At 39.9% G+C, this 27,511-nt stretch overlaps 2 protein-coding genes and 1 pseudogene across 2 annotated transcripts; 2 read left to right on the top strand and 1 right to left on the bottom strand.

Moving 5' to 3' along the window:
- The first annotated feature begins 791 nt into the window (after window positions 1–791).
- LOC122484722 (olfactory receptor 1G1-like) lies at window positions 792–1,760 on the top strand. Its single transcript, XM_043582672.1, has one exon. It carries the CDS (start codon window positions 819–821, stop codon window positions 1,758–1,760), a length of 942 nt encoding a protein of 313 aa, XP_043438607.1. The 5' UTR covers window positions 792–818.
- An 11,278-nt stretch (window positions 1,761–13,038) lies between these two features.
- LOC122484723 (olfactory receptor 1D2-like) lies at window positions 13,039–14,019 on the top strand. Its single transcript, XM_043582673.1, has one exon. It carries the CDS (start codon window positions 13,078–13,080, stop codon window positions 14,017–14,019), a length of 942 nt encoding a protein of 313 aa, XP_043438608.1. The 5' UTR covers window positions 13,039–13,077.
- A 3,865-nt stretch (window positions 14,020–17,884) lies between these two features.
- On the bottom strand, window positions 17,885–19,663 carry LOC122486043 (annotated as a pseudogene).
- Between the last annotated feature and the right edge of the window lie 7,848 nt (window positions 19,664–27,511).

Raw genomic sequence — 27,511 nt, forward strand, 5'->3', positions numbered from 1 at the left:
GCAAGCATGTATTAGGCTAAGGGTATAAAGGTGAATAGTGTTTGCATCATGATGTCCAAGAACTTACAGTCTAGCAGAGGGGATAGTAAACTTACTATGAATGGCCAGGTTGTAACGGTTTTAGGTTTTGTGGGGGTCACGTATGGCCTTTGTTGCATCTGCCTCTTTGTTTTAAGGTTTGTGGGGTTTGTGGGGGGGGTTTACCACCCTTAAAAATGTAAACTACATTCTTAGCTTGAGGTCCATACCAAAAAAAAATGTGTGAGGAGGATCTGGCTCTGGTTTTCTGGTTTGCTGACTCCTGGTCTAGTTAACACAGTCGGAGAAAGGCAAGACTGGACAAAGTGCACAGAAATCGGCGACAATGATTGACTAAAAGCTCCTCACTGCTTAAGAACAAGCAAAGGCAAGCTTTTGTTTATATTTGATGAGTTTTGTAAACAGTTCATTATGTAGGTCAAAGCTTTATATCGTGAATTTTAAAAAGTATGTCACTTAAAATAATAAAAAAAGTATATGTATTGGATTCGTGCTTATATAATAAAACTTTTTAAAAAGAAACCTCCCCCCTCCCCCTCCCACCCCCCCCCCCCCCGTTGCAGACAAATCTTTGGTATCCCATGGCAGAAAGCACAGGCATTTGCAAATATTCAGTTGAAACTGCCATTTTTGTGCATCATAAGCAGTTAAATTTTGGATATTTCATGATTCCATCTCACACTAGAAGATCAACGTTGGAATACTGCATCATTTTCAAAGTCCACAAACCAGGGCTTACCAATTTCATTCAATTAATCCATCTTTCTGCTTACCGACAAATGGAATGGGAAAACCTGACCAGCATCTCAGCATTTGTCCTCCTGGGGCTTTCCAAGCAGCCAGAGCAGCAGGAAGTCCTCTTTTGGCTGTTTCTGCTCATGTACCTGGTCACAGTAGGCGGCAACCTCCTCATCATTCTGGCCATCATTGCTGATGCCCACCTCCACACGCCCATGTACTTCTTCCTGGCCAACCTCTCTCTTGCCGATGCCTGCTTTGTGTCCACCACAGTCCCCAAGATGCTGGAAAACATATGGGTCCAGAATCAGGCCATCTCATATGCAGGGTGTCTATCGCAACTGTATTTTTTCATGCTGTTTGTGATGCTGGAGGCATTCCTCTTGGCCGTCATGGCTTACGACCGCTATGTGGCCATATGCTACCCCCTCCATTACGTCATGGTCATGAGCCCTGGGCTCTGTGTCTTCCTAGTTTCTGCATCCTGGATTATGAATGCCCTCCACTCCCTCCTACACACACTCTTGATGAACAATCTGTCCTTCTGTGCCGAACGCAAGATCCCACACTTCTTCTGTGACATCAACCCACTTCTGAGTCTGTCCTGCACGGATCCCTTCATTAATGAGCTGGTGATTTTCACTGTGGGGGGCCTTGCAGGACTGGTTTGTGTGCTTTGCCTGATAATCTCTTATGCACATATTTTCTTGACCATCCTGAAGATCCCCTCAATTCAGGGGAAGCAGAAAGCCTTTTCCACCTGCAGCTCTCATCTCTCTGTGGTTTCTCTATTCTTTGGGACTTCTTTTTGTGTTTACTTCAGTCCCCCCTCGACCCGCTCAGCACAGAAGGGCACAGTTGCATCAGTGATGTACACAGTAGTAACCCCAGTGCTGAATCCCTTTATCTATAGCTTGAGGAACAGAGACATCAAGTCTTCCTTGAGAAAGCTAATTTGGGTTAGCAAAATCCCTTCCCCTTAGCAGTGGTGACTTCACATCCAATATGGGGATCTCCACTTAATTGCATTCACCATATAAGCACTAAAGAATGAGAGAAAATGGAGACCTCACTTTCAGGACCTGTGATCTGAACTTGAAATCTTCATGCCTAACCTACAGGACTTTCTCCAAACACACCCATCATCAGGCCAATATCATTCATTAACTTAATTTCTTACAATCATAATGCCCTAAAATCACAGCGATTCAGATTTATAATATAATAAAGGATGTACTTGAATACTTTTGAAACAACTCGTGACCAAAATAAGGAAATATTGGTTGCGCTATTGTATGTGTCCAAGAATAAGCTTCAGGGAAAGATAACTTTCCCCCACCATCACTGTGACCTTGGTGACTTGGATTCCTACCAACAGTGTTTTTGACACTGGGAATCCCCATATCTGTGAAGTCCCCATGCTGAGATAATAGAACCCGGGACTGGAAAGGAAGGGTTTGACAGGGTGGAGTCCTTAGGTAGACCTACTGTAACATTTTACCAGGCGTCCGAGACCCCCATCCCTCTTAACATCTTAAATTATGAAAATTGTTACTTTCATGAAGATTTAATTTTTATCTTTGGGGAAAGTTTTTCCAAGTCAATTTCATCTTTGCAATACCAATGCTTACCATTTGGCACAACGCCTGGCACCATTAATATGTGCTAAACCCCAATGCCATGGTTGCACTCATAAAGTTAGGGACCAGGAAAGAATGATCTTATGGACAGTTCATAGTCTCTTAGCTGAATGATTGAAACCCCCTCCTAGATGTTCCTCAGTCCCTAATCTCTCCCCATTCCATCTATTCTGCACACCACAATCATATTAACCTTCATTGAATATGACTACCACCCTATTAGAAATCTCCAGGGGCCTTATACTGCCTGCAGAATAAAGTTCAAACTTATTTATTGTAGCATTCAGGACCACCTTCACCAGTTCATAACAAATATGGTTTGCAGCCCACACTGTTCTATATTGCTCCCAAGATCAACTCAGGCCAATATTTTCATAACTTACTGATTATTGTTGAAGTTTACCAAAAAGGACTTGGAGAGTTAAGTCACCAAGAGTTTTGACAAATACATGTATAATAAGGTACACCCTAACCAATTAGACGCCATAAGAAAATAAAAAGCTACCATGGGGTACTATTTTTTATTCTTGCCTATTTCCCTTTAGGTATCTGGCTGCATGCTTAATGACATAGGTTGTGTTTACTGTAGATAATATCTCCTCCAGTAGAAGTCAATTTCTGATGGCCAGCTCCCTTGATCCCCATTTGTCTTACAGTAAACTTACATACTATCTTCTGACAATAAGTTAGTACAGCAAAGTGGTAAACATTGGCTCTTCAGTTAGATAGATAGACTGCAGCAAGTTCAAATCTTAGCTCTGCTGCTTGTAAGCTGTGTGACCCTGGGAAATTACTTAACCTTTCAAAGCAGATATAAACTACCTTATTGTGTTGTCAGGAAGTTTAAATACGGTAATGTATGTTAAAGCATTGTTTGTGATATTTAAGTGAGATATTCATATAAGTATATAAAGGGTGAATGCCTAGTACATGGTTTTGTTTGTTTGTTTGTTGTTGTTGTTGCTGTTGTTTTAGTAGGCTACACGCCCAACATGGGGCTTGAATGTGATGACTCTGAGATTAAGAGTCACACGCTCTAGTGACTGAGCCAACTGGGTGCCCCTAGGATATATAGTATGTTGTCAATAAATGTTAACCGCCGTGGCAGTAGTCCTTATTAAAATTAAAGCTGAGCAGCAGTAGTTAATGCAAATTCACTCACAAGAACTTAAGGGGTCACCCATGGCCTGCTCTGTGAAACTAGATGGCATCCTGTGTTTCAACCATCCTTTTTAAGAACATTTTGGGTTTAATGTAGAATCACCTACTTGCTGGGATTCATGTGCAGGGATGATTTCAGTCTACCTTTGAAACCATGCTTACCAGCTACTTAAACTTAGAGTAAAACTTTACCAGCTAACTTAAAATACATAAGTTTGTACTATCTCATATGCTCTCCTAATTCATTGACAGACGTGCGTCTTCCACTGCTTAAATATTCACCAATATTTTTAGTTCCAGCTTTTAACTTAAATTATGTTACTCTTCCATATTTATATTTTGTCTGTGAATGTCTTTGTAACAACACAGTTTACACATTTGTCATAATTATACCTTCTGAGATACATCAATACACCCTCACACCATAGTTTTGTCAAATGTTGCCCTACTATGCTGTTTGAGGATTAATTCAAATTTTTGAATATTAAAAAATATCATTTCCACAAGCATTACTTTCTCATATGATTTACTCGCTTAGCCTACATTCTTAAAAATAAATCCATCCACGTGCACATATGGATAGTTTTAAAGTTCTGTCCTATACTGCCCATTTGCCATGAAACTATAACTGTTTACCCATCGTCCCACCAATAATGTTTCACTATTGTTATTCATTTTACTAGCTTGGTAAATATGTAATAACATAGTATAATTGTGGGTATGGATTATTATTCTTCTGTAAGTATTGAAATCTGAGAATTATTTAATAAAAGGCAATAAACGCTTGGGAATAAATCTAGCAAAGATGTGAAAGACTTCTACTCTGAAGACTACCCCACCTTATTATTTGTTTGAAGTAAATAGGTGTCTCTTAGCCCTCTGTATGTCTTCTTTGGAAAATGTCATCATGTCTTCTGCCCACTTTTTAACTGGATTATTTGTTTTTGGATATTAAGTTTTAAACTTCTTTATATATTTTGATACTAACCCTTTATCAGGTATGTCATTTACAAACATCTTCTCCCATTCATAGATTGTTTCCTTCATGGTGTGGAAGCTTTTTATTTATGTATTGAATATTTTTGATATTCAAATATTGAATATTGAATATTGAACTTATTTTTTTAAGTTTATTGATTTACTTTGAGAGAGACAGAGACAGCATGAGCAGGGGAGGGCCAGAGTGAGGGGGAGAGAGAGAATCCCAAGCAGGCTCCACACTGTCAGCACAGAGCCTGATGGGGGCTCAAACTCACAAAATCGTGAGATCATGACCTGAGCCGAAACTGAGAGTCAGACACTTGATGGACTGAGCCACCCAGGCACCCCAGAAGCTTTTTATTTTGACGAAGTCCCAATAGTTTATTTTGTTTTTGTTTCCCTTGCATCAGGAGACATATCTAGAAAAAAAGTTACTATGGTCAATGTCAAAGAGGTTACTGCCTGCATTTTCTTCTAGAATTTGATGGTTTCCTGTCTCCCATTTAGGTCTAATGAACATAGGGCAGAAATAAAAAAGAGGCAAACCAAAAAACAGACTCTTAACTATAGAGAACAAACTGATGGTTGCTGGAGGGGAGGTGGGCAGGGGGATGGGATAAATAGGTGATGGGTATTAAGGAAGGCACTTGTGATAACCACTGGGTGTTGTGTGTAAGTGATGAATCACTAAATTCTACACTTGAAACAAATATTACACTGTATGTCAACTAACAGGAATTTAAATAAAATTTGGAGAAAGAAAAAAATAATAGTTAAAAGAATAATAAATAAAAATAAAGTGAGCCAAAAAAAACAAAATGGAGAAACACAGCATGTTTAAGATTCAGTTGGAGGGGCGCCTGGGTGGCTCAGTGGGCTGAGCGTCCGACTTCGGCTCAGGTCATGATCTCACAGTCTGCGAGTCTGAGTCCCGTGTAGGGCTCTGTGCTGAGAGCTCAGAGCCTGGAACCTGCTTCAAATTCTGTCTCCCTCTCTCTCTGCCCCTCCCCCACTCGTGCTCTGTCTCTCTCTCCGTGTCAAAAATAAATAAAAACATTTAAAAAAAACTTTTTTTTTAAAGATTTAGTTGGATATCCACACTTGTGGGAAAAAATATATCTTGACTTCTACCTCACCAGATATTATAATCCATTCTAGATTATTAACAGATCTAAATGATAAAGTCAAAACAACAAATCACTTCGCATAAAGTATAGATGCCCAGGAAGTATGTGTAGCTGCACTATTCACATTAGCCAGAAATAGAGACTACTAGAACTCAGCAAGGTAGAATGGATTTCTTTCAGTGGCATAGTCACGCAACAGAGCATTATACAGCAATGAGCAATCTACAGCCACGTGCAGCAATATGGATGAACGGCACATACAATGCTGAGTAAAAGAAACGGACACAAGAGAGTACAACTACGTGCTTTCACTTACATAAAGTACAAATACGGGCAAAACTAAATTATGCTATTAGGAGTGGTTCCTGTTTGCAGGAACAGTGACTGCAAGAGAGCATGAGGCGTACGAAGTGCTGACAATGTGTTTTTTATGCAAGTTCTGGTTACTCATATTTTGTCAGTGTGTCAAAATTCCTACAGAAATTTTCAAATATTGGTAAATAAGGCTCATTTCCCAAGACCCTTCCTAACAGATACAAACATTGGAGCAATTATCCAGGTTCATCTCAACAAGCTGTCATGGGATCGGCTCCCCAAGGCCTCTCCAAAACAGATAGGTAGGCCTGTTGTGCTCCCAGTACACCCCCTTCCTTCATGAACCTGGGACACGGGCTTCAATTCCCAGATGCCGAATTGTCATCAGGGCGTCCACGGCCTTCCATACCGTCTCCTCTTTTACAGGGACTGAAAGTCCAGGCACCAATAGCCTCCTTCCCACTTCAGCCAATGGGACAAATTGCCAAGTCCTACGCAGAAAGCAATGTTTTAGGGTCCTTTATGTCTTGATCGAATTGATACCCTATGTGAGAGGAAACGAGGCAGCAGAACCAGAAAATTCTGAGAGCAGCACAGGACAGTGGGTAAGGTCTGCATGTCACAGGTTCGTGTTCTCTCTTTTTCCCTCCTTTCTTATCTTCCCTCTTCTCTATTTTCTCTCTCACAAACAGACTCACAAACTTTGACAGAATCTTCATAGAATCAAACCTCTTAGTGTTTAAAGGTAACTAATAACCCCTCCAATCTTTTCAGTGCTCTCCAGTTTTCAAAGTGCTGTCACAAGCTCTGTTGCATGTCATTCCCGAGCCTGCGAGGAAGACAGAGAGGCTCGGGGAGGTTGCATGCTCTCCTCAAGGTCCTGCAGCTGGAGAGCAACAGAAGAGGTACCAAAGGCCAGTTTTCCATCATCAAGGAGGGACTACTTTTCCATACCACCCCTACACCCTCCTCCTCCCTGCAGAGCTCTCCTGGAAAGGGGTTTCTGTCTCTGAGGCCAGCTGACCATACAAGTGTTCAGAACCCACAGACTCAGTACAGCATTTCTGCACAATCAGAATCACCAGATGATTGCTAAAAAGGACTTGGTTCTCAAACCAGAACCAGTCTTTCCAGGAAGGGGACCGAAAAGCAGCTGTTTGTTTTAAAGTATCACAGGAGATTCTGATGCAGACTAAAGTGTCCGGGGAAACTTTCCTTCAGCGCTAGAAAGCAAAGATAGTATTCCCTCTGGTGTCCTCTGACTTTCCCCTGCGCTCCTCCCTGCTTCCTTCCTTCCCCCCTGTGGGGCAGATATCTCAGAGGGCCCTGAATCCAGGCAAATAGACTGTGGAGGGACGTTGTTTCTGATGAGGTCTAAGGAGATGGAAGGCCTTTGTCTCCATGGCAGAAACAGAGGGGGTAGCTGGTGTGCTCAGGGTTGGGGTCACTCAGGGAGTTACCACTGTGCTCTTTTTCATTTTAGGCCATTTGGGGGTTCTTGGAGGGATCTCTGGAATGAGCCCATCAGTTCCCCATTATCGGTCAACCGTTTTTCTAAGAGGAAAGCAGTCTTTCTTTTGCTAGCCTCAAGTTTGCAGGCTTTCTACCTTCTCCCACTTCTAGGCTAACAAAGCAAACATGTGACTTGAACTCCTGGTCAAAGCCTCGTCCCTGCCACCAAATCACTCCATGACCTTGGGCAGATCTTTTCAGCGAAAACTCTCCCTTAAGTACTAGGAGAACAAACTATCTCATTCATGGTATTGAACCATAGGTGAAGTATATGGTAATAAACCACAGATATGGGAAGTTGTATATAGGGAAAGTCTCTAGAGCCTGTGCTAAGAGTACTTCCATTTTCACGCAAAGGCCGAAGGACCACCATATGATTACTCTATGGTTTGGAATCTTGAGTTAAAAGAGATCTTAACCTTCACCTACTTCCACAAAAGCTGAATCAGCTCTGAAACAACCACTCCGCCTGCATGATAATGTCTGAATGCCTTCTGTGATAGGGAATCCACTCCCCCTTCCCCCCCCCCCAACCCCCGCACCCCACCCCTCTTCACTGGCAGAGCACTAGCTTCTCTGGGAGATAGCCTGGCTCTTCTCTTTGTCTCTGGTTTACTCCCTAGCTGCTGACTTGGACAAATAACACCCCGTGTATGGGAAGCCCAAGACGATACATTCTGGCACTCATTTCTCCCCCATGTAGACAGCACCGAGGGGCTGGCCACTAACAAGTCTGCCTGTGAGTCACTCTCTGCAGACATAGGCGGGCTGAGACTGCTCTGTTTGAGGTGGGGGGAGAGCCAGGCCCAGGATGGGGAAGAGACTAGGGCCCCTGATGCCCCTTTGTCCTGAGAGCAGGGTTTCCTACTGGAGGAGGTAGGAGATAGAAGTTTGAGAAAATTGTTCAGAATAGAGCTCCCTTTACAATCACTTCCAGTTAGGCTGAAGAAGTGCTTCCATGTACAGCATTTCATCTCTTTCTCCAAACCTCTATTCGGGTGGGCATTATTCGCCTTCTTCCAAGTGTGGCAAACTGCTTGGGACATGGGCTTTGGAGACAGAAGAAGGGGGCTCACGTTTCCACTTGATCAGTTCCTGGTTGTAACTTGGTAAACTCATTAACCTAAGTCTTAGCCACCTTATCAAGAAATTGGAATATTAGAGTCAATTTGTGATTTTGTGTGAACTAAATACAAAATTTTACAACACGTTTTCTAGCCAGTGCTCAGTAGGAGGTAGTTGTTGGCTCATATGTGTTAAGCTAGCACTTGGACCCAAACTTCTGACTCAAAATATCCTCCCGCCGTACCACCCACACTGGATATGTGGGGATCGGATTTTGTGAAGATAACAAATCTGTTCATTTGCTAAATGCTGGGCCTTCTCCCTTACCCTTCAACTGGAGCTCCAAGCTATTTTAATCCCCTGGGTTACTCCCTGTCCGCACATCTGCATGTGTTTGTTTAGCTGCTACTTTGAATTCATCGTATTCCAGATTGAAATTCCAGAACAGGCCCACTTACCCTGGCACGCTGGTTGATTTTTCGAACAACTGCATTTTATCTGTAGTGTTACTGAAAAGCTCTTGGCGCCGATCACTGTACTTCATTCACTCATTTCAAATGCATGGAATGCCTAATACTCCATACAGTTCAGTTCCACCTTCATACGTTGAGCCTATGCTGTGTCTGGTGCCATGCAAGGCCCTGGGATACAATGAGGAAAATGTCCCTGTTCTTGAGGCACTCACAGTCTTGTGGGAAACAGACATTTAAGCAAAATGTAGGATAGGGCAAGTATAAAAGCACAAAGACCAGAAGGTAATAATGTTTCCTACATGTCTCATGTCTTGTCGTGCCTCTATTCCTCCTTTAACTGATTTCTTTTCCATTAAATGAATAGTGTCTAATGTAGAATTTTAATTGCTGTAATGATTTTGAAGCCATATTCTTTGAGAGTTGGATTTTTTTTTTAGTGGCTGCTCTAGGGTCTCCTATATACACCTTAACATATGAGAAGCAGCTTCAGATCTGTACTAGCTTAATTCCAGTGACCTATAGAAACAATTCTTGTGGAGATCTATTCCCTTTCCCCTCTTTTTTGTACTATTATTGTTATAGGTATAGCATCTATTAATGTTAGGTGTTATATCTATATATATATAACATCTATTAATCTATTATAACATCTATTAATGTTAGATGTTATATCTATATACACAGAGAGAGAGATGTAACCCAATATATATATAAGCATATATATATACATATTTATATAAGCATATAACCCAACAATATATTGTCATAATTATGACTTTACCTTTCTATAGTCATTTCCTTAGTCAATACAGCTTTGATCCCACTGACATCCCTTGTCCTGTTATTGACAATATGTTATATATCTATGCACTATAAGCTTGACAATATACCATTACCTATTATTTCATATACTTGGTTCATAAATCAGTTAAGGCAAGAAAGGAGAAAATAAGCACTTAAGCTGTATTGTATATTTACCTAACTGCCTTTACCGCTGTTCTTTGTTTCTTGTGTGTGTGCAAATTACCAACTGGGGTCATTTACTTTCAGTTCAAAAAAACTCCTTCAGTGTTTTTTGGAAGGCAGGACTGGCAAGAACAAATTCTCTCAGTTTTGTTGACCTGAGAAATATTTTATACTGTCTTCATTTTGAAAAGGAGCTTCACTGGACATGGGATTCTTGTTTTATGGGATTTGGGGGTTTTATTGTTTTTTTTTAACTTTAAATATATTATCCTAGTGCCTTCTGTCCCCCATTGTTTCTGCTAGGTCAACTGTTAGTGTCATCAGCATTTCTGTATAAATAGATATTTGTTTCTTTCAGCTTTCAGGATTTCTCCTTGTCTTCACCTTTCAGATTTTTTATGGTGGTGAGTCTGTTTGTGGGTCTCTCTCTGTTTATCCTACTCGGAATTTGTTGAGCTTCTAGATGTGTAAGTATTTTTCAATAAATTTGGGAATTCTTCACTAATTATGTCTTCAAACATTTTTCTGCTCCTCTCTTTTGCTCTCTCTCCCCTTTCCAGTACTCCCGCCACATATATGTTGGTGTGCTTAATGGTGTCCCACATTTCCCTGAGGCTCTCTTCATTTTTCTTCATTTTCTCTCTTTTTCCGGCTTGCATCAATCCATCTATAAGATTACTAATCCTTCTGCCATTTGAACTCACTGTTGAGCCCCTCCAGGGACTTTTTTGTTTTAATTATGACACTTTTCAACTCCACAATTTCCCTGTGATTATGTTTTAAAATTCCTTCCTCCTATTGATAGTCTTGATTTGATAGGCATTGTCATAATACCTTCTTTTACTCCTTTATTGTTTTTAATTTTTTAATCAGTATTTATTTTTGAGAGAGAGAGAGAGAGAGAGAGAGAGAGAGAGCACGAGCAGGGAAGGGGCAGAGAAAGAGGGAGACACAGAATCCGAAGCAGGCTCCAGGGTCTGAGCTGTCAGCACAGAGCCCGACGTGGGGCTGGAACTCAGGAACGGTGTGATCATGACTTGAGACGAAGTTGGACACTTAACTGACTGAGCCACCCAGACGCCCCTTCTTTTACTTCTTTAAACATGTTTTCCTTTAGTTCTATGGATATGTTTTTTTTTTTGAAGTTGCCTTTTAATTTTTTTTAAGTTTTATTTTAATTCCATTTAGTAAACATACAGTGTATTATTAGTTTCAGGTATACAATATAGTGATTCAACATTTCCATACCACCCCTGGTGCTCACCACAAGTGCATTCCTTAATCCCCATCACCTATTTCAACCATCGCCCCATCTACTTCCCCTTTGCTTATCAGCAGTTCTCTATAATTAAGGGTCTGTCTTCTAATTTGTCTCTTTCTCTCTCTCTTCTTTTCCTTTTGCTCATTTGTCTGGTTTCTTAAATTCCACATATGAGTGAGATCATATAGTATTTGTCTTTCTCTGACTGACTTATTTCACTTAGCATAATATTCTCTAGCTACATCCACGTTGTTGCAAATGGCAAGATTTCATTCTTTTTTATGGAGGAATAATATTCCATTGCATATATATATATATATATATATATATATATATATCACATCTTCTTTATCTATTCATCAGTCAATGACACTATTCATCTTTCATTCTAGCCTTAATACACCTTTTTATTTTTAGAGTCCTGGATATTTCACAGAGCAAGTGTCTCCTCACTCTGTTTTTTCTACATTTTCTTAGCTTATTTTCATGCTTATTTGTAGATGACATTTAGATTATCTTTTATTTCTTAAAAACTGTGTTAGAGGGGCGCCTGGGTGGCGCAGTCGGTTAAGCGTCCGACTTCAGCCACGTCACGATCTCGCGGTCCGGGAGTTCGAGCCCCGTGTCAGGCTCTGGGCTGATGGCTCAGAGCCTGGAGCCATTTTCCGATTCTGTGTCTCCCTCTCTCTCTGCCCCCTTGCCCGTTCATGCTCTGTCTCTCTCTGTCCCAAAAATAAATAAACGTTGAAAAAAAAAATTTTAAAAAAAAAACCGTGTTAGAATTTTATGTTTCAATACATTAAATTTAGATTAATTCAAGGGAATAGGCACCAGTGCCACAAATTTATCTTTCTGCTTGGTACCATGGTATATCTATTCTTAAATGTACACATCATGCCTCACTGGAGATGGTGAAGGTCCAGTCTGATTCCTGTTAACATCTCAATGCATAGATCTGTTTGGTGATAGTGTGGATGCAATTGTTTCACCTCAGCTTCTATCCTACTTCTGATGATTGTCTACATGTAATGACAATAGGCAACGTTTCTTGACTGCTCACTGCAGACAAGCGCTCTGTGTTAAGCACATTATGACTTAATTTTCACATGAAGAAATGGGCTATTAAAGAGCACGAATGATTACCAGACAACTGACCGGTGGTAGCACTCGGGCTGGAATTCAAGTGTTCTGACAATGCAATCTTACTAACTACATGATATGACTACGCAAGTGCCATTAGTTTGGGGTCCACGTATTGTGTGATTGTCCAGTCCAATGTAAACCCTTTTTATTCCTAATGGCCTATCTGTTGATTGTCTTAGATTTCCCAGATAAATTCTCATTTCAGCAAATAATTATTTTTCTTTCTCTTTTCCAATACTTTTACTTACTCTTTTTTGTTCACTTGTGTAATGCCCATTTTTATAATGTATATAAAATATCATTGAAACACCTATGCAATATGCACTACATATCATCTTTAAGCACTGCAAGAGTATTTAAGACAATAGGATTTCATATATGACACAGACATAATTCTTAGAACATTGAGTATGCCAAATTAGCAGTTGCTGGAATGATTAAGGTTCATAAACATTTTCCATGTTCTGTTTCTGTGTCTGTTATTTCTTTCTTGTTTAAAAAAATATAAAATTGAGTCTATTTTAATGATATTTTTATAAAATTAAGACAATTTTAATGCTAAGAAAATAATTTATTTTGCTCATCTGAATGTACTTATTCAATAGAGGACACTTAGCAGACATTTGGTGGTATTGATATTGTAGACAGTTGGGGAAATGGATGGAGGCAACCAGACTAGAATCTCTGACTTCCTACTCCTGGGGATTTCAGAGAGTCCTGAGCAGCAGCAAGTCCTGTTCTGGATGTTCCTATCCATGTACCTGGTCACAGTTGTGGGAAATGTGCTCATCATCCTGGCCATCAGCTTTGATCCCCGCTTGCACACTCCCATGTACTTCTTCCTGGCCAACCTCTCCTTCACCGACCTTTTCTTTGTCACCAACACAATCCCCAAGATGTTGGTGAACCTTCAGTCCCAGAACAAAGCCATCTCCTATGCGGGGTGTCTGACACAGCTCTACTTCCTGGTCTCCTTGGTGACACTGGACAATCTCATCCTGGCTACGATGGCCTATGACCGCTATGTGGCTATCTGCCGCCCCCTCCACTATGTCACAGCCATGAGCCCTGCACTCTGTATTTTGCTCCTCACCTTGTGTTGGTCACTTTCTCTCCTCTATGGCCTCACCCTCACCCTCTTCATGACCAAGGTGACATTCTGTGGTTCCCGGAAGATCCACTACATCTTCTGTGAGATGTATGTTCTGCTGAGGTTGGCCTGTTCCAACACCCAGATCATTCACATAGTGCTGATTACCACAGGCATCTTTATCTTCCTCACCCCCTTTGGGTTCATGATGATATCCTACATTCGTATCGTCAGAACCATCCTCCAAATACCTTCAGCCTCTAGTAAATACAAAGCCTTCTCCACCTGTGCCTCTCATTTGGCTGTGGTCTCTCTTTTCTATGGGACACTTTGTATGGTATATCTGCAGCCTCTCCAATCCTACTCCATGAAGGATTCAGTAGCCACAGTGATGTATGCTGTGGTGACCCCCATGATGAACCCTTTCATCTACAGCCTGAGGAACAAGGACATGCATGGGGCTCTGGGAAGACTGCTTCTAGGTAAAGCCTTCCAGAAGGTGACATGAGGTAATTTTGGAGACTGAAGTGGAGACTGGGAATTTTCTACCACACGCAAGGCATTATCTTATAGGAGACACAGGAGTGATTAGGACATAGCTCCAGCTCAGAATGAGTTTATGTATCCGTGGTGAAGGAAAGGCATGTATGTGTAACTCAAGATCCCCTGATCAAAAAAGCCTTCAAAATAAATAAGGTAACACTAACACTAATACCAGAATTTTGCAAATAAGAACCTTCAACTTATGTGGCCACGGTATCATATTGCCACCATGCTGTGGAATCCATGTAAATGGATAAACTCACCAGCTAAAAGATATACAATGTCTGAATGGATAAAATAAATATTCCCAACTGTATGCTACCTATAAGACATAACACTAGAAGTTGAAAGATTGTCATAAAAATCCAAATCTATAGTTAATAGTTTAATAATTATGCTTAACAGAATGTCCTCCTAGGAATTGGACAATGCTTTGCTTAATAAATTGGATACACAAAATGTCGGGCATCTATAATAACAGAGGTCAGACATGGGGCCGAACAGCTGGGAGCATTTGTGGTCCTGGGCCTACATTCCCACCCAAAAGCAACCTCCTGTGCTTGGTAGCACTTTGTCCTTTCAGACACGGCATAAACTCTCCAGTTCATCAGCATGTATCATTGCCTTCTTGGCACTGCTTTTCTCAGAAGAAGGTAATATTTTCTGGATTCACTGCAGATACCAAAAATGGAAAAATAATTGTATTTTGGGGGGAAAAACCCGAGTGTTTCTTTCTGGAATATACCGTATCCCAACACGTTTAATTAGCAAGCAAAGAGCACCTGTGTCAAACCTATTTTACATTAAATGAATCTTACAATGATCAGTGTAGAAAAAAAGTTATGATATGAAAAGTTTAAGAAGCAAAAAGAAGACTGAAGTTTTCCATTCATTTTCCAATATGATTATAAAATCAACAATGATATTGTGCAATGCTGTTGTATTCAAAGAAATAATTGGGCTTCACACTTTTTACAGATTTTGAATAGTAAATCATGGTCTTTGGGATTTAGCAAAAATTATGTGCCTCAAACAGAAAGCAGCATTCGTGCTTTGCCACATGAGAATATAAACATTAATAATACCACTGAATTCACTATATTTAATTGTGATGTTGATAAAAGGTTTGATCCTTCCAAAGAAACTTTGGAAAAGATTCCCTATTTGACACAATATCAAGAAATTAGTTATATATTTATTAGAGGAAAAAAAACTTCAAAATTGTAATGTTAGCTGGTCAAAATTAGTAAGTCTACTACAAACTGCACTCTGATAGTATTAGTGATAATATCAAACTTGTTTTTAAAAATTAAACCCAGGGTGTCTGGCTGGCTCAGTTGGTAGAGTATGTGACTCTTGGTCTCAGGGTTGTGAGTTTGAGCCTCACGTTGGGTGTAGAGATTACTTAAATAAATAAAATTTAAAAAAAATAAATCTGAAGTGACAATATTTTCCATGACACCTAACGTGAGTCATTTATTATAATATTTTTCAATGCTAAAATTTCAAAACTAAAAGACTTAATAGAATAGTAATTATATCATAAACTGAATACGTTCCCATGAATTGAACCAGCTGGCCAGTGCTCCACTTTAAAAATTGAATAAACAATATGGTAGCCTTTGGCACTATGTGGAGGTCAGACATGGGACCAAAAAAGGTTTTGGAAATGTTTAAAAAAATGAGTTACTCATGTTATACAATAAGTTTTTAAAAACCTCTCCTATCACTTGTGAAGATTGGATTCAATACATGGGGTCATCTTGATATGCAAATCATGTCTGAATACATTGTGAATACTTCTCTGCAAATACAGTCACAAATAATTGCACAAATATATCATTCAATTGACTGATTCCTTTTGAAAAAACTGTACTTTGAAAACATAATTTGGCAAAGAATAATGCAAACTACTCATCATAGTTAAAATACATTTACAGGAATGAAAATAATGACCGCTCTACATACACAAAATTAAGGAGCTGAATGATGAGTTCTTGTAAAATGTTCATTTATTCCCAATTTTATGACAATAAAATAACATTATATGTTATATGAACATATTAGTTTACCTTTCCCAATTAATACACTAAATGAAGAGCAAATATTCAAGTTAATGGAACACCGTGCGATATAATACTGAAAAATATTATGACAACATTGGAATATTAGAGTTCTACTTATGCCTCCAGAAAAGTGATCCTAATTATATAAATGTTTGTGCAAAGATTTGATCCATATTCAAAGTGCATGTGGTTGTGAACAGATCTTGTATTATTAAACAGGAAAAAAAAATCTAAATATCACTCCCAGTTAATGGATCCAATCCTAAATTCTCCACTAAACAATTCAAGATAAAACAAAGGACTTCACACTGACATCTTGGTCAGAAGAAAAGATGCCAGGTTTTGCTTCCAAATCAAAGGAGTTACAAATACAATAGTGTATTTAATAATTAAGTATTTCTATTTTCATTTATAATTTATTCAATATCAAAGTTAAAATATCATCTCCAGTGGCATATATTTTTGAGCTATGATAGAGGCATATTCCATATATTAATAAAATAAAAAATCTTTGATCATATTTCTGCAGTTGATTATTTATTTATTTATTTATTTGAGAGAGTGTGTGTGTACGTGTGAGAGGGTGAGAGAGAGAGAGGGAGAGAGAGAGAAACCCAAGCAGGCTCTGCATTGTCAGCACGGAGCCTGATGCAGGGCCCAAACTCACAAACCATGAGATCATGACCTGAGCCAAAATCAAGAGTCGGATGCTTAACCAACTGAGCCACCCAAGCATCCTTGTGGTAAGCGTCTGGCTTACTTAACACTCATGTACATTACCTGCTTGGCCACTGGAATATGGGCTTACAATTCTTGTTCTATACTTTATGATTATGTATTAGCAAAATTCAATGAGAAAAATGAAGACATGAAAGAAATATGTGAAAGCCTGATCTACTGACAAATGACTAGAACTGGACAGAATGCACCACTACAATGGAGGGAGTACAGTTTGGCAGTTTCAAGATGCAGTATAGTGTAGTCATGAGGATCTTGGGCTACACACCAAACTGCCTGGGTTCCAATCTTAACTTCTTATGTGATGTTGGGCAGTAAATTAACCTATCATTTTACCTATAGAATGAGGATGACCATAGGGCCAGCATCATAGAGGTGGTAGACTAATAGATTGGAAAAGTGCCTGACACATTCAAAAGCACCCAACAAGTGTTTGCTACTTATTCTCTTTTGTAAAGAACAATTTTTCTGATCTGGCTCAAAAAATAAAATTAAAATCAAAGGATAGAATGAGGTGAGCATATGGATGGAGAGAAGGAAATAAGAAGTGCTTTTATTCATAGTGGAGAGTGAGGTGTATAGAGAAGTTGAGAACTCCAGGATTCTCTGTGTTCTGTGAGAAAGAAAGGTTGGATTTTATTCTTTCTTCACTTGAGTGCATCACTGAGGATTTTTGAGCAGGAAGAAAAGCAATGATGACAGTGATGTTGGAAGAAGACAATTTCTGAATTGAAATCAATAATAGATGTTTTGCACAAAGGTATATAAGTCTTATTTTCAAACTTCAATTCCACCTGGCAAACGGGAAATATGGATTCACATCAAACTGGTTTCCTGCCCCCAACTCTACCTGAAAGCAGCTAAGTAGTTACCATATTTTCATATTTGCCTTTAGCATAGGGTTTTTATCTGGACAGAAAATTTGATAGCTTTAAAATTAATGGAGAAAAAACACTGATTTAGAGTCATATTCCATTATCAACATTACTATACCCACTGAATTAAATAATGTAAAAATCCAAATTGTTACCATTTTAGAGAGAAAGATACTTTCTTTTTCCAAAAGACTCTTCCCAGGGCTCCCTTCATGTCTCTGTTCCTCAGACTTTGGATGAAGGGATTCAGCACGGGGGTGACCACAGTGTACATCATGGCCAAGACAGTCTCCTTAACAGCAGAATTATTAGCTGATGGACACAAGTAGAGACAGATAACTGTCCCATAGAAGAGAGACAGCATGGAGAGGTGGGAGCCACAGGTGGAGAAGGCCTTGAGGACGCCCCTGGCAGAAGGGACCCTGAGGATGGAGGACACAATCCGTGCATAAGACATGACGATGAGTAGGAATGGGATGACGAGAACAAGCCCTCCCATGATAAATATCACCAACTCATTGACTTGAGTGTCAGAGCAGGCCAGCTTCAGCAGAGCAGACATGTCACAGAAAAAGTAGAGGATTATGCTGTCGGCACAGAAGGACAGCTTGGCCATGAGCAGGGTGTGCAACATGGCATGGACAGTAGTCAGCACCCAGGACAGCACCACCAAGGAGAGACAGAGGTTGGGGCTCATGATGGTGGTGTAGTGCAGAGGAAAACAGATGGCCACATAGCGACCATAGGCCATAACAACAATGAGGAAGCTCTCAAGAACTCCAAAAAACAAGTAACAATACATCTGGGCCAGGCAGCTGGCATAGGGGAGGGGCGGGACCTGGCTCTGCATGTTCTGCAGCAGTTTGGGCATTGTGGCAGAGGAGGTCAGAGGAGGTCAGAGAAGGATTAATTGCTAAGAAACAAATACATGGGCATGTGGAGGTGGGAGTCCAGGCGAATGAGGACGACGATGAGAAGGTTCCCCAGGACGGTGGTAACATACACAGCCAGGAACAGAGCACCGAACAGATTCCACTGCTCTGGTTCGATGGGCAGGCCCAGAAGGAGGAACTCTGAGACGACAGTTTGGTTCCTCTCTATCATTCTGTGACTCTATTATATTTATGAAGAAAATAACAGACCCTAAAATCCAAGTATAAGAAATAAATATATTTCCATTGCAAGTGGCCTATTGTCAAATGGTGGATGAGTGAGAATATAGAAACAGGTGGCAGCTGACTCTATTGAAAATACAAGTCTCCAATGGCCTCCAAGCCTCTAAATCAGATAACATATCACATTTAACACTAATAGTCACTTCTTCCTTTTTAAAACTCTCCCATCTCTTGGCTGTGGTGACACCTCAGTTTCAGATTTCCCCTATCTCCCTTGGAATGCCTTCACAGAGTCCTTAGAGAACGTCTCCTGTTCAGTCATCGTTTGAATATTGGTGATCCTCAGAATCCTCCTACACTTCTCCTAAATATGACAGTGAATCCCAAGTGTATTTATCCAGCCCACATAGCTCGTCTGGGCTATAGACCTGGGTGTTCAGCTCTCTGATGGCCATCTTCCTGCATGGCTCATTGTTACTCTGAAACCAATCTTTGTGAAATTTAGTTTATTGTCTTCCTTGACCCAGAGGGGCTCCACTCCCAGTAGCTCTATTTCGGTGACTGACAGTACTGCCTAGAAGGTACTCGAGTCAAACCTGAGAGCCGTCCTTGACTCCTTCCTCTCTTCGTGCTCCTCACGCATTTACTGTATGTTACCAGTCTCCCTTTCTTCTCACTTCTCGTATACATATCCCACGTACATACACTTCTCGTATGTGGGCTACATATCCCACAGCCACCATTCAGGTCATTTTCCTCAACTGAACCATCACAACAAGTCTGGTCTCTCCACGTTTACCTTCGCTCCCTTCCATCCCATTGACATTATCCAGAATCATTCTTTTTATAAGTCAAACCTGCTTGTGTCACTATTCTAATTGAAGAGTTTCCTCTTTCCATTAACATAAAGTCCAAACCGGTTTACATGACCCACAAGACCCTATTTCATCAGATCAATTAGCTCATGCCTAGCCCTCTCTCCACTCCAGCTATACCAAGTATTTCTCATTTTCTCAAAGGCATCCTGCTGTCACCCACCATATGACATCACATTTTCCATTTCCTGACACATGCTGTCTCCACCTCATTCCTTCCTGTCACCTAGTAATTCACCCTCCAGACCATTAAATAGCGATTATTTTCTCTTTGCTAGACTTTAAGGATAGGGGGAAGTTCTATCTTGTTCACAGCCAAACACTAGCATCTAGAACAATGTGACGAAAGAGAGACAGACAGAGACAGAGACAGACAGAAAGGAAAGAAGGAAGGGAGGAAGGGAAGAAGGAAGGAAGGGAAAGAAATTTATGACAACCCAAGGGATTTCTTATTTGTTTCAGCATTCACCGAAAATAGTGGAGGTTGAAACATTCACTGACACTGAGGCCTTCCAAATCATAGCTTCCTTATCTAAATCTATTGTATTGATTTTCAGATACGGCACTACAGACTGTCCAGAATTCCTCCCCCGGGTCACAATATTACCCCATCTCAAGATATCCTGCTATATGGCTTACACTCATCTACCCAAACAACAGTGCTATCATTTTTTTCCTTAAGATTTACCCCACACAGAAAAATAAGATATTTGCCCCACAAAATATCAGTATTGATGCAGGAAGAAATGAGATGGAAGTGGAAGTTGAGAGATCATGGAAAAGCAAAAAGAATGAGGATAATTTCCAATCTCTTGGCTCTAGTTTCTGGTCTTCTCCAGACACCCTTCTCACAGTGTGAGTCAGGATTGACAAGAAAAACCAAGAGCATTTCAGGATGAGAAAAACATCTCCTAACCCTGAAGAGAGAGAAGAGTGCACTCACTGCAGGCTGTTCACCAAGGTCATGGGGCTAAAACAGGCATATGCATGTGTTTCCACACTTGGACACAGGAAAGATCTGTTACTACATATTAGTGGGGGGAGGATCCATCTCTGACTCTTCAGGAATTCCTTTCTCTGAGAAACAAGTAGGGTCCATCTATTCTATAAAATACCTGATTAGGAGCCCAACTCAGTCAGATATTACTTACAAATGCTGCCATTGAAGAGCCATATGAACTTTACCTACGCCTCACATCCTACTTGCTTCACCTTTAAAATGCCAATACCACCTTCTCCCTGACTACCTCACAAAGCTACTGTAAAATGAAATCTCTTTTGAGGAAACTCTTTGCGAAACATAGAGGACTCTGTTGTGAAATACTTATGGATACTATTTTAAATAAAGAGATGGAATCTGGTGATACTAATCAAGCTATTTCTAGAATTTTGAGCAGGTTTTCTTAATTTTTAGACTGCCTGAAGAACAATCCCATAGAGTCACATAAAACCTCAGTAATATGAATGCTAAGGTTAGAAGAAGCCTAAGACATATACCCTCCAGCTTAACTTATCACGTATGTCTCAAGCAGACTTCAGGGCTTTGGCCCAAGACCCTTCGCTCTTTTATTCCTTATAAACTCATAGAGATTCAGATTGTAGTCATTGCCTGAGTCTACGCTGTCCTTTCTCACTTCTCTCATTCTGACTTCCTGGGCCTGCGGGACAATGGGTCCCAGTGGAACCTACATGGTGGGGGAGGACAGTAATAACAAACAAAGTAAATTTCAAACCTCCCTGGGACAAATCCCCTAGGAAGTATGAAGCAGGGACTTCTTAATTACTAGCCATCTTTGGGTAGGGGAATAGGCAACAAAGAAAACAGTTCATGCCCTGGTCCCACCAGGACCTCTGCCTTAGCTATCAGAGCCCAGAAGACCTCTTCCTTCTTTGACCTCATTATTTTCACTCTTGAAGTATTTGTCTCCAGAGGTGCTTAAGAGTGATAACCTTTTTTTTTTGTTTTGGATTATTGCTTCAGAAATATTACCTTTAAAACAGGAAAAGAAATGTTCTTTATTGATCAACTTATTCAATAATTGAGTCCCATAATTTCTGCCTGCTACCTTTAGGAAAAGTGACCGTGAGCTATTTTCACACATCACTTGTCACTTAATGATGAAATCTAACCATCGTCTGTAAACACAGGCAGTCACTCCCTCCTTAGTTTCCCAGCCATACCTAGCCACATTTGACAACTGTCTTGGATCTTGGATCTCTGTGAGGCAACTGGATGACGAGGATAGATAGAAAGAAAATGGTGCCGTCAGCAAACTAAATAACATGTGTTATTTAAGATTGAAGAGTTAAAGAAAACATGGCATACCCAGGAAACTCAAGGAAGTTCAGTGTGACTGTCACATATTATTGGGGGAGAGAATACAAGGGCTCGGGTGAGAGTCAGGCAGAGTCCTGGTCAGGCAAATCTTATAGAATGTGGCAAGCAAGGCCACCTTCATCCTCAGCAAAACATCTCTAAATGGTAAAATGAGAGGTTCAAATTTCATTTTTAGGACAGTAACTCGGATTGAAGGAGAGCACATTAGCATTAAAAATAAGGAAGGCATAGAAATCATTAGAAGGCTATTTCCATATCCCAAGGTGAGAAATAATGGTTATAAATGGTTTCAAAGTGGATATATTAGAGAAATGTGTCACCTATAAATATCAACTAAATGTTTCAACCAAACCAACATTTCTTGACACCAGTGTCTTTGGAAATAAAATAAACAAACCTGCCCCATGTAGTGGGTTGCAACCCACTACTGTCCATGTAATGGGTTGCAGCAAGCAATGTTCCTGGTGCACAGTCATTTAAAAACACACACATACACACACATACGGGGCATGTGTGGCTCAGTCGCTCAAGCATCTGACTCTTGGTTTCAGCTCAGATCATGATCTCATGGGTTTGTGAGTTCGAGCCCTGGTTCAGGATCCACATTGACAGCGTGGAGCCTGCTTGGGATTCTCTCTCTGCCCCTCCCCATGTGCATGCATGGGGACTCTTTCTCTCTTTCAAAAATAAATAAATAAACTTCAAAAACAAGTAAATTTTTTAATATTTTTATTTTATTTTATTTTATTTTATTTTATTTTATTTTTGAGAGGGAGGGAGACAGGGCATGAGCAGGAGAGGGAAGAGAGAGAGGGAGACGCAGTATCTGACGCAGGCTCCAGGCTCTGAGTTGTCAGCACAGAGCCTAACGCAGGGCTAGAACTCACAATCTGTGAGATCATCACCTGAGTCAAAGTTGGTTGCTTAACCAACTCAGCCATCCAGGCACCCCAAAAACAAATAAACTTTTAAATCATAAAAGCTATCATAGAGTTGTAGACGCAACAAGAACTACATAAATTAAAGCTTCAGAGAGAGACAGACTGTTCTGAGATGAGTTGAGTACAACTGGCTAATTTTATGTTAGAGGCTATTTGCTGAGTCTGGGCACAGGCTGAGGCAGAGGATATCTGCTAGGGAAATAGGAAGCATCAAAGCTGGTAGCAGTTGTACAGTGCTGGAGTAATAAGTTGGAAATTTGAGGATACATAAACACATGGGTGGTTTTCCTCAGGGGACATTTGATGAGTCTGGTGCAGTGAAACTGGGAGTGAGGCCAAGTTTTCAAAAAGGCAGCATAAAGTGTCCTACAGTCTTTCAGGACTCGAAACCAAAGTCTCATCACAGGAAGAGGCCTTCTCCAAACACATGTCTGGCCTTTCTCTCAAGATTGTTTGCCAAAGCTTGACGTTTTGTGGGGCAAGAAGCTAAAAAGCTAGGCAAAAGAAAAAGTCTCTAATCTTCCATTATCTTTTAGAACTCAGAAACTCATCATGTTCTCAATCAAAAACCTGAGACTACACACCCTAGCAGTAGTAAACTTAGTCTTTCTAAGTTTCCAACCCAGCCCTAAGTCAAAATCAATCTCTGGTTGTACTGAGTGACCAAACCACTCACCATACCTGCATAGCAAGAAAGGGAGAACTACCCCTGTTGGAAGATAACACCATCCAAAGCCACAGCAATCTTAATGGCAATAATGTCCAGCATACAATTAAAAAGACCAGAAATATGGAAGAGGCAAAATCCTGTGGCCAATAAGAGAGAGAAAAACAAAATTAAAGAGAAGGAGGAAGATAAAGGGAAAGACAGCAAGAGAGACAAGCTGATTTTATTGGTGGCAGACAAGGAATTTAAAATACAACAATTAAGGAGCAGCTGGGTGGCTCAGTTGGTTAAGTGTCTGATTATTGATTTTGGCTCAGGCCATGATCTCATCATGCATGATGAATAAGTATTTTCCAAACCAGTACAAGACATAAAGCTACAAGTTTAGGTTGCTCGGCTAACCTATTGTATAAATTCAAACACAACTAAATCTACACATATAAGAACTTCTTAAAACCAAATACAAAGGAAAACCTTAAAGCAATTGGGGTTGAGAACAAGGGCACATTTCCTTCATAGGAGTAACAATTAGAATGGCACCTAACTTCCTAACAGAAATCATGAAGAACAAGTGCCACACCGTCTTGGAATTGTTGCAATAATAGAGACTATATACAGCAAAAACATTCTTCAAAAATGAGTGGCATTTTCTGACAAACAAAATTGCAGGAATCTCTCACTACAGCCTCCACAAAGAAAAATTTTAAATACTAAATGAGGTGCTTGCAGACAAGATGGAAATAATCACAGACAAAAACTTAGAAATGCTACGTTGTAATAAGTCAGTTGTAATAAGTCAAGGATGCATGTTGTAATCTCTAGAGTAAAAAGAAAAATAAAACAATATATAAGTAAGAGGTTTATATAAGGATAAATAGATTTAAAATATTAGACTTGTGACTTTCAAAAGAAGACAAGAAAGGGAAAAAAAGAATATAAAACAGATGGTCAACACAAACTTTTGGCCAACTAACCTTTGACAAAGCTGGAAAGAATATCCAGTGGAAAAAAAGCGGTATCTTCAGCAAATGGTGCTGGAAAAACTGGACAGCGACATGCAGAAGAATGAAACTGGACCACTTTCTCACACCATTCACAAAATAAATTCAAAATGGATGAAAGACCTAAATGTGAGACAGGAAACCATCAAAATCCTACAGGAGAAAAAAAACAGGCAGCAACCTCTTTGACCTTGGCCACGGTAACCTCTTATGAGACATGTCTCCAGCGGCAAGGGAAATAAAAGCAAAAATGAACTATTGGGACCTCATCAAGATAAAAAGCTTCTGCACAGCAAAGGAAACAATCCACAAAACTAAAAAGCAATGGACAGAATGGGAGAAGATATTTGCAAATAGCATATCGGATAAAGTGTCAGTGTTCAAAATCTATAAGAACTTATTAAACTCAACAGCCAAAAACCAAATAGTCCAGTGAAGAAATGGGCAAAAGACATGAATAGACACTTCTCCAAAGAAAACATCCAGATGGCTAACAGACACATGAAAAGATGCTCAACATCACTCATCATCAGAGACATACAAATCAAAACTACAACGAGATACCACCTCATACCTGTCAGAATGTCTAAAATTAACAACTCAGGAAACAACAAATGTTGGTGAGGATGTGGAGAAAGGGGAACCCTCTTGCCCTGTTGGCATGAATGCAAACTGGTGCAGCCACTCTGGAAAACAATATGGAGCTTCCTCAAAAAATTAAAAATGAAACTACGCTACGACCCAGCAATTGCACTACTAGGTATTTATCCAAAGGATACAAAGAGCTGATTCGAAGGGGCACATGTACCCCAACATTTATAGCAGTGCTATCAACAGTAACCAAAATACACACACATACATACACATACTCACACACACACACACACACACACACACGCACAATGGTATACTACTCATCAATCAAAAAGAATGAAATCTTGCCATTTGCAACAATGTGGATAGAATTAGAGTGTACTGTTTCTAAGTGAAATAAGTCAGGCAGAGAAACACAAATGTCCTATGATTTCACCCATATATGAATTTAAGAAACACAACAGATGAACACAGTGGGAGAGAAGGAAAAATAAGATAAAACAAAGAGAGAGGCAAACCATAAGAGACTCTTAAATACCGACAACAGGCTGAGGGTTGATAAAGGGGAGGTAGGTGGAGGTTGGGCTAAATGGGTGATGGGCATTAAGAAGGGCATTTGTTGAGACGAGCACTGGGTATTATGTGCAAGTGATGAATCACTGGGTTCTACTCCTGAAACCAACAGTACACAGTATGTTAACTAAAATAAATAAATTCTTAAAAAATAAAAAATAAAACAGATGGGTCAAACAAATTTCTGAAGTAAGATGGTGGATATAAATTCAAATATATCAGTAATTACATAAAACCTATGCGGTTAAATACTTCAAATGACAATTAAATTTTTCAAACAGAACAAAAAAATCAAAACGCAGCCATATGCTATTTACACCCTGCACACAATAATCAAAAGAAAATATATACCGTGGAGATATTTTTAAGGCAAGAAGTATTACTAGAGATAAAGAGTGATATTTTATAATTAAAAATAGGTTAACCTAGCAAGATGGTATCACTATTCTAAATCTGTATATGCCTAAAAGGATAGCTTCAGAATATAGGAAGCAAAAAAAAAAATGGTAGAACTAAAGTTAAAATTAATAAAAGATACATAAAAATGTTAAATAAACACATGCACAATCATTCCATTCTAGCATGAAAGCGATCATAGGCAATATGTAAATGAATACACCTGACTATGCTTCAATAAAATGTATTTACAAAAACAAGTGGCAGGTAGATTTGACTCATGAGCTATGGTCTGTTGACCCCTAATGCAAAGCAAACATACACAAGATTTTTAAAGCTTTCCTCAAAGTTCAGTGATGAAACAAAAGTCCCCTATCACCACATTTATTCATCATTGTACTGGAAAACCCATTTTCAATAAATGGCACTGAACCCGTTGGATACCCATACTTTGGAGAGAAAAATATACCTTGATCTCTCCCTCACCTGACAAAAAAAAACAAGTCTAGATTGATAGGAGATCTAAATGTGAAATGGAAAACCATATATCCTTTAAAGGAAAATATAGAAGTATATTGGCAAAGATCCTTTTTAAAAAAATTTTTTAACATTTATTCATTTTTGACAGACAGAGACAGAGCGTGAGTGCAAGAGGGGCAGAGAGAGGGGGAGACACAGAATCCAAAGTAGGTTCCAGGCTCTGAGCTGTCAGCCCAGCTGAGTTGGTTTCTTCCTTGTAAACCAGATTTGGTTCCCAAGATCCTTGCATATAAACATTGGAGAGATTATCCAGGTTCATCTCAACAAACTGTCTTGGGACTGCCTCCCCTGTGTCTTTCCAAACCTGATAAATAGCCCTGATATGGCTCCAGTTCAGCCCCTTTTTTCACAAACCTTGTATCCAGGGTTCAGTTCTCAGAGGGTTCACAACCTCACTTTCTTCTCCTTTTGTGCAGGCACTGAAAATCCAGGCACCAATTCCCACCCTATTCAGAAATAATGCCTTACTGTCCTTTGTGTCCTGACAGAATTTTCATCCTGTAGAAGGAAACAGGAGGCAACGTACTACATAACTCTGAGACCAGCACAGAACAGTGGGTAAGGTCTGGCCATCTCAAACATTCCCTCTCTCTCTGTGTCCCTGTCTCTCTCTCTCTCTCTCTCTCTCTCTCTCTCTCTCACACACACACACACACACACACACACACACCTTTCTTCTCTTCTCCATTTACCTCTCATGACCATACCCACATACTTTAAAAGTCTTCATATAATCTA

The sequence above is a fragment of the Prionailurus bengalensis genome, chromosome E1 (genome assembly GCF_016509475.1).
Source record: "Prionailurus bengalensis isolate Pbe53 chromosome E1, Fcat_Pben_1.1_paternal_pri, whole genome shotgun sequence".
NCBI classification, from domain to species: Eukaryota; Metazoa; Chordata; class Mammalia; order Carnivora; family Felidae; genus Prionailurus; species Prionailurus bengalensis.

What these genes read in the sequence shown, in the direction of transcription:
- LOC122484723 (XM_043582673.1), top strand. Translation starts at nt 13,078, where the DNA reads ATGGATGGAGGCAACCAGACTAGAATCTCTGACTTCCTACTCCTGGGG.
- LOC122484722 (XM_043582672.1), top strand. Translation starts at nt 819, where the DNA reads ATGGAATGGGAAAACCTGACCAGCATCTCAGCATTTGTCCTCCTGGGG.